The 12,006-nt window shown below is 44.9% G+C and overlaps 1 protein-coding gene across 1 annotated transcript; it reads right to left on the bottom strand.

The window, feature by feature from the left end:
* Positions 1-1,113: 1,113 nt before the first annotated feature.
* Positions 1,114-4,572, bottom strand: LOC122543632 (uncharacterized). Its single transcript, XM_087974323.1, has 2 exons — positions 4,299-4,572; positions 1,114-4,038 (listed from the first exon to the last, which is right to left on the bottom strand). The coding sequence occupies exon 2, from the start codon at positions 3,927-3,929 to the stop codon at positions 3,060-3,062; it is 870 nt and encodes a 289-aa protein (XP_087830449.1). The 5' UTR covers positions 3,930-4,038; positions 4,299-4,572; the 3' UTR covers positions 1,114-3,059.
* Between the last annotated feature and the right edge of the window lie 7,434 nt (positions 4,573-12,006).

The raw sequence follows: 12,006 nt of genomic DNA, 5'->3' as shown, positions 1-12,006 counted from the left end.
GCTCAAGGGTGACCTTTAGAGAGGTTTTTGGGGGGGGGGGGGGGGTGGATGGGCTAAATAGACAAGGTCTTTTCTCTGGGCTGGGGGAGCCCAGAACTAGAGGGCATAGGTTTAGGGTGAGAGGGAAACGATATAAAAGGGACCCAAGGGGCAACGTTTTCACCCAGACGGTGGTGCATGTATGAAATGAATTGCCAGAGGAAGTCATGGAGGCTAGTACAATTACAGCATTTCAAAGGCATCTGGATGGGTATATGAATAGGAAGAGTTGAGGGGGATATGGGCCAAGTGCTGGCAAATGGGACGAGATTAGGCTAGGATATCTGGTTGGCGTGGACCAAAGGGTCTGTTTCTGTGCTGTACATTTCTATGACTCTATGCATTGTTGAAATTGCCAACATTTTTTTTTGCACATTCTTAACTGCGCTGTGTTAAGCTGCCTTCTTTTGATTTTGGGCACAGTCACTCTGTTGTTAGGAAGGCGTTCCAGGTTTTTGACCTTGTGATCGCAAAGGGATACTGACATTGTTTCAGCTCAAGATAGCGAGTGGCTCATTTGGGGAATTTAGTGACGGTGTGGCACAGTGGCTAGCACAGCACCAGGGACCCTGGTCTGGTTCCAGCCTTGGGTGACTATCTGGGTGGAGTTTGCACATTCACCCAGTGTCTGTGCGAGGTTTCCTCTGGATGCTCTGGTTTCCTCCCACCATCCAAAGGTGTGCAGGTTAGGTGGATTGGTCACAATAAATTGCCCATTGTGTTCAGGAATGTGCTGGCTAGTTGGATTAGCCATGAGTTACAGGGATAGTGTGGGGAGGGGGGTAAAATGCTCTTCAGAGAGTTGGCGTGGACTTAATGGTGGCCTCCTATGCTTATAGGGATACTATTCTATGGGGTTCCCATATGTCTGTTGCCCTAGTCCTTCTCGATGGTAGAATTTGCAAATTTGGAAGATGCAAACCAGTATTTCAGATGAATTGTGAGTTTTGAAACTAATCTCACTCCGTGCTTTCACGACTTGTCACTAAGCAGAGTGTGACTTTGACCTCACCATGTTTTTAAGCAGAGGTGATGGATATTCCTTCTTCCTCTGTTGTAACAACACTATTGTAAAGTTAAACTAGAAATATGGTTTATATGACACACTTATGTTTAGTGGGACTTATTTACAATAAAGGCACATTCATAAACATGCAATGAGAATTACAAATCAAAATTAAAAGCATTTGTCAATTAGCAACAAGTTAAGTGTGAAAACACAAAGAACAGTAATTTATCAATGTTTGTGCTTTTATGATAGGGTCCCAAAGTATAAAGCTGGAGTTAGCAGTCTGGAATTCCTTTGTGGGAGAAGTTAATTAACTAGCTGACAGTTCAAGAACTATAGGCAGTTTCTTCCCATTAAAATTCCTTTTGAATACCATCTGAGGAATATTGCTGAAATGTAAATTCTAATTCACAGTTTTGGTGAAGGGAAGTTTGTCACGTGACACTGACTTGCAGGGAGCTCAAATACAAATCTCTGGGTTGCTGTTTCCAGGCAAAAGGCTTCATCGTTATCATTTGGAGTTAGAGATCTTTATCAATCGCAAGTGTTTAAAATAATGTTTACCGACAGCAATTTTAAAATCGTAGGAGGTAGTTAAGTGCAGCACTGTTGCAGTCATCTGACCATTCCTCCTCTTTTCGGAAGAATGGGTGGTGGGAGAGGAACACTTTGAGATGAAGATCGTCATTGCAAATAAAAGAAAACAGGCTGTGGCACATCACAGAGGTTTAGTGGACCCATTAAATTCTTCTTACCACAGAGGAGTTTGGACATTCTTCTCAGTTGAGATTTCCCTTGGAGACAAGCTGATAATTTGTAACAGTTCAACATTCTAATCCCATCAGGAGGTTCTTGGCTTGAGTCCTGAAGAAGTTTCTAGAAGGTTGTTGTGAGGTCTTGTGTGATTATAGCAGACAATGTTATTTTTAAAACTCATCGAACAGTCCAGCAATCACAAAATATATATTTATGCATTCAGGTTGTTTTCTAACACAATTGTGACAACATATATGCAGAAAAGGAACGGCACAGACTCCTACAGAACTCTATGACAAACATTCTCTAAAACATCCAAGAAACACTAATTATTTTCTGTCACTCAGTTACTTCTGTCTCTTTCATTCCACAAACTCTGAATTTGCACACAAGTTTGTTGTGCGGCAACATTTCAAATGCCCTTTAAGTCGATACACCATGTTAACACCCTCTTCAACGCACTTAGCTCTTCAAGACACTCCAGCCCATTTAGGTGAGCATGCTTTTGTCTTAAATAATTAATAACTCTCCTCATAGAGGCCTACAGCATGAGACAGACCTATTGGCCCAAACTGGTCCATGCCGACCAAAATGTCCATGCACTCTAACCCAATTTCCCTGCACTTGGCCCATGTCCTTCTAAACCTTTCCTATCCATGTATTTGTACAAATGCCTTTTAAATGTTGTTAATGTACCTGCCTCAACCACTTCCGCTGGCAGCTCATTCCATGTGTGTACCACCCACTGTGTAAAAATGTTGCCCCTCAGGTTCCCTTTCATTCTCTCCCCTCTAACCTTAAACGGATGCCCCCTCGTCCTCAATTCCCCAACCCTGGGAAAATGACTGAGCGCTTTCACCCTATCCATGCCTGTCATGACCTTATACACTTCTATAACAAACCCCCCTCAGACTCCTAGTAATTGACAATATTGCTATTAAGTAACATTCTAGCTTATTACTGCTAAAAGTTTCTCAACCAACAAAATGAACCTGACCGGCCTGTAGCTGCAAGGTTTATCTTTGCACAATTATTTTTACAACAAGGGTGTAATAACTGGCATCACCATTGAATGTGGAAAGTTATGACCACAGCCTGCACCATTTCAATTTTCATTTCCCTCACTGTCCTTGATATAGCTCATTCAGTCCCAGTGCCCTATTAAATTTAAGATAATCTATCCAATGGCTCCTACATATCAATAATAATATAAAATAATAGTGTCTGAATTAAGTACACTATCCAACCAATGTAGTTACTTATGAACCCGCTGGTGCCTCAGCAGGTGGGATGAACAAGGGAATCCCTTCCCACACATGGAGCAAGTGAATGGTCTCTCTCCAGTGTGAAGACGCTGGTGTGTCAGTAGGTAGGATGACCGAGTAAATCCCTTCCCACACATGGAGCAGGTGTATGGCCGCTCCCCAGTATGAACTCTCTGGTGTACGGTGAGGTTAGAGGAGTGCTTGAACCCAATTCCGCAGTGAGAGCACTTGAATGGCGTCTCCTCAGTGTGAACACGCTGGTGCACCATCAGGGTGGATGAGGCAGTGAATCCCTTCCCACATTCAGAGCAGGTGAACGGTCTCTCTCCAGAGTGGCCTCGCTGGTGTCTCAGCAGGTGGGATAGCTGAATGAATCCTTTCCCACAGTCAGAGCAGCTGAACGGCCTCTCTCCAGTGTGAACTCGCTGGTGTCTTTGCAGGAGGGATAACTGAGTGAATCCCTTCCCACATACTAAGCAAGTGAATGGCCTCTCTCCAGTGTGCACTCGCTGGTGTGTCAGCAAATGGGATGACTGAGTGAATCCCTTCCCACACTCAGAGCAAGTGAATGGCCTCTCCCCAGTGTGCACTCGCCGGTGTGTCAGCAGGTGGGATAACTGAGTGAATCCTTCCCCACAGTCGGAGCAGGTGAACGGCCTCTCCCCAGTGTGAACGCGTCGATGTGTTTCAAGATTTGATGGGGAACTGAATCCTTTCCCACAGTCCCCACACTTCCATGGTTTCTCTTTGTTGTTCCTACATTTATGTTCTGATAGACCAAGTAATTGTGGGAAGCCTCGTCCACACACAGAACACTTATGTGGTTTCTCCTCACTGTGAGCAGTGCTTTCTCCTTCCATTTTCAAAATCCAACGTTATTCTGGTGATGTTAAAGTGGGCGACTCTGCTGGATACTGATGTTCTGTTTGGTTTTAGTTTCCTGACTGTAAATCCACCTCTTCTCATACCCTGTAAATTTAAGTTAAAATAGAACAGAGGGAATCAGAGTGTAAAAACATTATGGCAGGTTGCAAAGCTGAGCTGAAAAAAATGTTGTAATTTGTAAAGCTGGCACTGGGGAAACAAATTACCATGAAAGATGCTGGGTTGTAATAAAAATCCAACTGATATCCTTCAGGGAAGAGAACATGCTACACGGTCTGAACCCACAAAAGGCACCAACCTCAACGAGAGAAGAAAGAGAAACAGACAGATTGTGTTGGACATACCCCCTACAAATATGGCGGCTGCGCATGCGTCCTCCTGTCGAGTGCCCCCAATAACGATGGCGGCCACGTCCTGGGGCCTGTTGCTGGGGGGAAGCCTGGAGCCTCTGCCCCGTTTGGTGCACAACGGAGTAGTGGGAGGTTCTTACCAGGGGATTGCAGTTCACACAAAACGTTCGCGAAACTTCTACATCCAACCGCCCGGCTTACCGCTCCCTCCACCCCGCCTCATTCTCAGCATTTTCGGACGGAAAGGAAAAGGAACCATTCATCGACCGCCATTTGTAATCCCGCGCATGGTCCGTACACCGTCCAGGAGTGCGCATGCGCTCTGCTCTCCGGCTTGTAGATGCACCGCGGGGAATGCTGGGCTTTGGGTCAGCTAGGCCAATGGGGCACTGCCCAGAGACAACAACGATAACTATAGCATGCATTCACATAACACCTTTAATATAGTAAAAAAAAGTTCTTGCGACAGTTAACATTACCCTTAACATTCCCCACATTAAAACAGTTTGCCCTTGTGCCTCCAACTTGGTATGACAGAGTTGCTCAATTGACATAAAATGAAACGAACGCCCCCACCCACAACTCTTTTTCCAGTATGTCAATGATATCATTGGTGCTACTTCCCTTTCTCATTCAGAATCGGAAATGTTTATCAATTTCGCTGCAGATTTCCACCGCTCTCTCACCTTCATCTGGTTCATCTCTGATCCCTCCCCTTCCATTTCCTCTGTGTTCGTTTTTGGGGACAGACTGGCCATTAATAGCTACTCGAAACCAACTGACTTGTTACTTTGACTATACATCCTCATGCCCTGCTTCCTGCAACAACTCTATTCCATTCTGCCAGTTCCTCCATCTTCCATCACATCTGTTCTGGTGATGTTAATTTTGACCAGGGGGCCTCTGAAATGTCAACCATCTTCCTCGACCGAGGATTCCGCAGCATCGTAGTTGGCAGGGCCCTCATCCGGGTCCAATACATCTTCCGTGCTTTGGCCATCACTCCTCTCTCTTTCCTCCCACAATACCAGTAAGGTCTTCCCTGTCCTCACCTACCATCGCATCAGCATCCACATCCAGAGGATCATCATCCGCCATTTTCACTAGCTCCAGCTGGATGATGCCACCAGGCACTTATTCCCTTCCCTTACCCTGTCAGCCTTCCTCAAGGACTGTTCCCTCTGGGACATCTTGGTCCACTCTTCCTTCACTCCCAAATCACCCCCACCATCAGTCCCATGTAACACTTCCTCGTTTACTTCCTCTTTCCTTTCAATCCAAGGGACCAAACACACCTTCCAGGTGTAACCTGCACTTCACTCAAACTAGTTTTTGCATTCACTGCCCACAATGGGTCCCCTTTACACTGGGGAAACAAAGCATAGACTGGATGACCACTTTGTAGAACACCTATGTGGGATATAAATGAATTAATGTTATTTCTGCAAGTATAAATTCTGATACAGAATAGGAATGAGAAAATACATATTCAGCAAAAACAAAGGATATGTGAGCATGAGACATGAATACAGAACAATGGTGGATATATGGGCAAACAGGAAAACATCTGTTTCCCTTCCTGAAGACACAGGAACTAACCCTAATCAAAGAGGTCAAAGTGGCCTCTGGATGGAAATAGATGCTGATAGAAGAAAAGATATGCCTAATCAATAATCTACAATAGACTGACGTCAAACACCCTTATGGGAGTCAGAGATAAGAGTTTGTCACGGACAAAACAGGATAAACAGAAGTTGTGGGATAAGTCTTAAGGAAATGAGTGACATAAGCGAAGCAGGGAACAGACAATGGAATAAGGAAAAAAATATGGTATAAATTGCGAGGGTTTTTTGGATATAGTGTGCATTCTGTAATTACCTTACCTGGTAATTAGACAAGGCACCCACCTATAGGTGTATAAATAAAAAAGAAGCTGTTATTCAGATATTTGTCTCGGACTGAAATTATTAAAGTGAGTGAGCTTTTGTTTCTCACACCTATGTTCTGCGCGCAAGAAGGACCCTGACCCTCCAGTTGCCTGCCACCTTAACACACTATCTTATTCCCTGGCCAACATCTCTGTCCCAGGCTTGCTGCAGTGCTCCAGTGAACCTCAGTGCAAGCTGGAAGAACAACACATCATGCACATTCTCCCCGTGTCTGCGTGGGTTTCCTCCGGGTGCTCCGGTTTCCTCCCACAGTCCAAAGATGTGCAGGGCCAGGTGAATTGGCCATGCTAAATTGCCCGTAGTGTTAGGTAAGGGGTAAATGTAGGGGTATGGGTGGGTTGCGGTTCGGCGGGTCGGTGTGGACTTGTTGGGCCGAAGGGCCTGTTTCCACACTGTAAGTAATCTAATCTAATCTAATCTAATCATTTTCCAATTTAGAACTCTCCAGGCTTCTGAACTCAATATCAAATCTATTAATTTCAAGGCGTGAAGCACCTCCTCCCATGTCCTTACCCCCTCAGGCCTTGTTATCACATGGTCTGCTAAATCACACTGGGAGAAAGTGAGGACTGCAGATGCTGGAGATCAGAGTCAAGATCAGAGTGGTGTTGGAAAAGCACAGTAGGTTAGGCAGCATCCGAGGAGCAGGAAAATCGACATTTCAGGCTAGAGCCCTTCATCAGGAATTCCAATTTTCCTGCTCCCTAGATGCTGCCTGACCTGCTGTGCTTTTCCATGAAGGGATTTTGCCTGAAATGTCAATTTTCCTGCTCCTCGGATGCTGCCTGACCAGCCGTGCTTTTCCAGCACCACTCTAATCTTGACTCTGCTATTTCACACCACCCATTATTAGCCGCTAATAGTTCCCAGCAGCCATTCATTCTCTTCGGCCGACCATTATCCACTTCTTTATCTGTCCAACTGTTCTTCTCTCTCTTTGAGATCTATCTCCACCTATCATTTACTCCTTACCCCTTTCTCCCACCCTATCCTCCAAATCAGAAAGAACAACTTTTTCCTAGCTACCATCAGTTCAGAAGAAAGGTCACTGGACCGAAAATATTAACTCTGATTTCTCTCCACGGACACTGTTGCAATTTTCTCGCAACTTCTGTTTTTGTCTTTTGGTGTCCAGCATCCACGTTTTGTCAGTTTTTAATTTAAAAAAATGAAATACATTGATTTTACTGACAGACCATGGAGTGTGTTCAATGTTTCATTCCGGTGTCTCAGTGTGATCTGTGCCTTCATAAATTAGTTTGGAATATAATCGGAATGATATTTCCTTTGGGGCTTGTGATTTGTTACATCACATCTATTTATCTCAGTCAAATATCTTGAAACTGATTGTCTTCCAGACTTAATCCAATAATTTTAATAAGCAGTGTTTCTTGTTACCCATTTTAGTTTCCCCTGCTTTTGCATTCACCAATCCCATTATTATTTTCTCCTTCTCTTTCAGCTCATTATTTAACATCCTTCTGCATGATCCATTTCCCATCTGGATTTATGCATATATTCAGATGTTATGGTCAAAATTGGTACCAATTTAATTATATCAAGGAGCATGATATTAGCTAAAGGCAAATTACTGCAGATGCTGGAATCTGAAACCAAAAGAGAAAGTGCTGGAAAATCTCAGCAGGTCTGGCAGTATCTCTAAGGAGATACTGACCCAAAGGGTCAGTTAGACTCGAAACGTCAGCTCTTTTCTCTCCTTACAGATGCTACCAGACCTGCTGAGATTCTTCAGCATTTTCTCTTTTGGTAGCATGATATTAGCAGTGTTTCTGGGGCTGGGTGTGGATTATTGAGATGGATTCATGCAGGAGACATTCCTTGTCAAGGAGTCACATCTGAAATGATAAACCTTGTATTGTGTTGATACAGGAAGAGTTTTTTTTGTCTGAGACCAGGCAAACCCACAAACCTTCCCACAGTTCAGATCTGCTCAATGAGCGTTAGTGATGAAGACACAGACCGGGCCCCTAGCAGAAATATTGTATCATAAGCAATCAAAGATGAGGTGCCAGAAGACTTGAGAGTGGCTACTGTTGTGCCATTATTTAAGAAAGGCTGCAAGGAAAAGCCAGGGAACGAAAGGCTGGTGAGTCTGATGTCAATGGTGGGCAAGGTATTAGAGGGGATTTTGAGAAAGAGGATATACATGCATTTGGAAAGGCAAGGACTGATTCGGATGTGTCTCAGAAACTGAGTGAGTTTTTTTAAATTGTGGGAAATTGTGTCTCACAAACTAAGTAAGTTTTTTTTTAAAAGAGGTAACCACCGTGGGCGGCGCGGTGGCACAGGGGTTAGCACTGCTGCCTCACAGCGCCAGAGACCCGGGTTCAATTCCCGCCTCAGGCGACTGACTGTGTGGAGTTTGCACATTCTCCCCGTGTCTGCTTGGGTTTCCTCCGGGTGCTCCGGTTTCCTCCCACAGTCCAAAGATGTGCAGGGTCAGGTGAATTGGCCATGCTAAATTGCCCGTAGTGTTAGGTAAGGAGTAAATGTAGGGGCATGGGTGGGTTGCGCTTCGGCGGGTCGGTGTGGACTTGTTGGGCTGAAGGGCCTGTTTCCACACTGTAATGTAATGTAATCTAATCAAATCTAATCAGGTACCCATGAAGGCAGAGTAGTAGACATTAGCCATTAGCCATGGACTTTAGCCAGGCCTTTGACGAGATTGCACATAGTAAGCCTAACCAATGTCCTGTAAAGCCAAAACATGACCTCCCAACTCATCTCCTCAATGCACTGACCAATAAAGGAAAGCATACCAAATTCCTTCTTCACTATCCTATCTACCTGCAACTCCACTTTCAAGAAACTCTGAACCTGCCACCAAGGTCTCTTTGTTCAGCAACACTCCACAGGACCTTACCATTAAATGCATATGATTTGCCTTTCCAAAATACAGCACCTCACATTTATTAAACTCTATCTGCCACTCCTCGGCCCATTGGCCCATCTGGACACGATCCCGTTGTCTCTGAGGCAACCTTCTTCACTGTCCACTACACCTCCAATTTTGGTGTCATCTGCAAAATTACTAACTATACCTCCTATGCTCACATCCAAATCATTTATATAAATGACGAAAAACAATGGACCCAGCACAGATCCTTATGGCACTCCACTGGTCACAGGCCTCCAGTCTGCAAAGTAACCATCCACTACCACCCTCTGGTCTTCTACCTTTGAGCCAGTTCTGTATCAAAATGGCTAGTTCTAAAGGCAAAATACACCTCTTAAAACCAAAATGGACTCTGGCACCTTTCCCACGACTGATGTTGGACTCATTGCTTTATAATTCCCTGTTTTCTCTCTGTCTTCCTTTCTAAATGGTATAGTACCATTAGCTACCCTCTGACTTGTAGGAACTGCTCCAGACTCAAAAGAATGTTGGAAGATGACCACCACTATCTTTAGAGATATTTCTTTAAGAACTCAGGGATGTAGATTATCAGGTCCTGGAGATTTACAAACCTTCACTCCTGGATTACAGGAATAGGGCAGGGGATGGGTCTGGGTGGGATGCTGTTCAGCAAGTAGTTGACTCAATGAACCGAATGGCCTGCTTCTGCACTGTAGGGATTCCATGATTCTGTGATAATTTGACAAGCACTATTTCTCGACTGATCTAGATTTGCCTCAATCTCTCCCTCTCGCTAAACCCTATGTTCCCCATATTGGGGACAATATTCCATGGGATGCATCTTCATACCGAGCAAAGTGCAGCACACTCAGCCTTCCTTTAACATGGAAGGAACAGATCCTTCGGTTCAACCTGTCCTTGCTGACCAGATATCCTAACCTAATCTAGTCCCACCAGCCAGCTCTTGGTCCATATCCCTCCAAACCCTTCCTATTCATATACCCATCCAGATGCCTTTTAAATGCTGTAATTGTACCAACCTCTACCACTTCCTGTGGCAGTTCATTCCACACACATACCACCCTCTGCATGAAAAAAGTTGCCCCTTAGGTCACTTGTATATCTTTCCCCTCTCACCCTAAACCTATGTCCTCTAGTTCTGGACTCCCCCACCCCAGGGTACAGACCTTGTGAATTTATCCCATCCATGCCTCTCATAATTTTATAAACCATGATAAGGTCTCCCCTCAGCCTCCGATGCTCCAGGAAATACAGCCCCAGCCTGTTCAGCCTCTCCCTATAGCTCAAACCCTCCAACCCTGGCAACATCCTTGTAAATCTTTTCCGAACCCTTTCAGGTTTCACAACATCCTTCCGATAGGAAGGAGACCAGAATTGCACGCAGTATTCCAACAGTGGCCTAACCAATGTCCCGTACAGCTGCAACATGACCTCCGCACTCCTGTACTCAATACTCTGACCAATAAAGGAAAGCATACCAAATGCCTTCTTCACTATCCTATCTACCTGCGACTCCACTTTCGCATAATTATGAACCTGCACTCCAAGGTCTCTTTGTTTAGCAACACTCCCGAGGACCTTACCATTTAGTGTATAAGTCCTGCTCTGATTTGCTTTTCCAAAATGTAGCACCTCACACTTATCTAAATTAAACTGTATCTGCCACTTTTCAGCCCATTTGCCCATCTGATCAAGATCCCGTTGTGGTCTTAGGTAACCTTCTTCGCTGTCCACTACACCTCCAATTTTGGTATCATCTGCAAACTTACTAACTGTACCTCCTATGTTCACATCCAATCATTTATATAAATGATGGAAGGTAGTGGACCCAGCACCGATCCTTCTGGCACTCTACTAGTCACAGGCCTCCAGTCAGAAAAACAACCCTCCACCACCACCCTCTGTCTTCTACCTTTGAGCAAGTTCTGTATCCAAATGGTGAGTTATCCCTGTATTCCATGAGATCTAACTTTGTGAACTAGTCTACCATGAGGAAACGTTTCAAAAACCTTACTGAAGTCCATATAGATGACGTCGACCGCTCTGCCCTGATCAATCCTCTTCGTTACTTCTTCAAAAAAACCCAACCAAGTTCAGGAGACACTTGCGGGATATGGGCATCGCTGGCTGGCCAGCATTTATTGCCCATCCCGAGATGCCCTTGAGAAGATGGTGGTAAGTTGTCTTCTTCAACCACTGCAGTCCACGTGCTGTCAGTAGACCCAAAATGTCCTTCGTGAGGTAATTCTAGGACTTTGAGCCAGCAACTGTGAAGGAATGGCGATCTATTTCCAGGATGGAGAGTGGCTTGGAGGTAATGTGTACATGGTGGTGATGATCTCATATATCTTGTCTGCCAAGGTGGAGGTGGTTATGGGTTCGGTAGGTGCTGCTACTGAGCGTTGGTGGGGGAGGGAGCAGATGCATGTGGATGTGGTGCCAGTCAAGTGGGCTGCTTTGTCCTGGATGATGTCAAACTTCTTGAATGTTATTGGAGCTGCACCAATCCAGGCGAGTTTGGAATACCCCCTTGTCTTGTTCCTTGTCGACGGTGGGAGTTTAAAGGTGACTTAGTCACCACAATATTCCTAGTCCCTGACCTTCTCTTGTAGCTATGTGACGAGTCCAGTTGAGTTTCTGGTCAATGGTAACCCTCAGGACGTTGACAGTAGGGGTATTCAGTGATGGTACCAGTGATGAGTGTCAAAGGGCGGTTGTTAGATTGTCTCTTATTGGAGGTAGTCATTACCTGGCATTTGTGTGGCGTGAAGGTTATTTGAACTCCCTACACATCAGTGAGTTCACATTGGGGAAAGAGCATTGAGTCTGGGAAAGACTATGTTGCAGCATCCAG

This window comes from Chiloscyllium plagiosum, unplaced genomic scaffold (genome assembly GCF_037043375.1).
Source record: "Chiloscyllium plagiosum isolate Xiang-an unplaced genomic scaffold, Cpla_swu_hap1 HiC_scaffold_27, whole genome shotgun sequence".
Taxonomy (NCBI): Eukaryota; Metazoa; Chordata; class Chondrichthyes; order Orectolobiformes; family Hemiscylliidae; genus Chiloscyllium; species Chiloscyllium plagiosum.
This window is presented reverse-complemented; position numbering and strand designations above follow the sequence as displayed.

What these genes read in the sequence shown, in the direction of transcription:
- LOC122543632 (XM_087974323.1), bottom strand. Translation starts at nt 3,929, where the DNA reads ATGGAAGGAGAAAGCACTGCTCACAGTGAGGAGAAACCACATAAGTGT.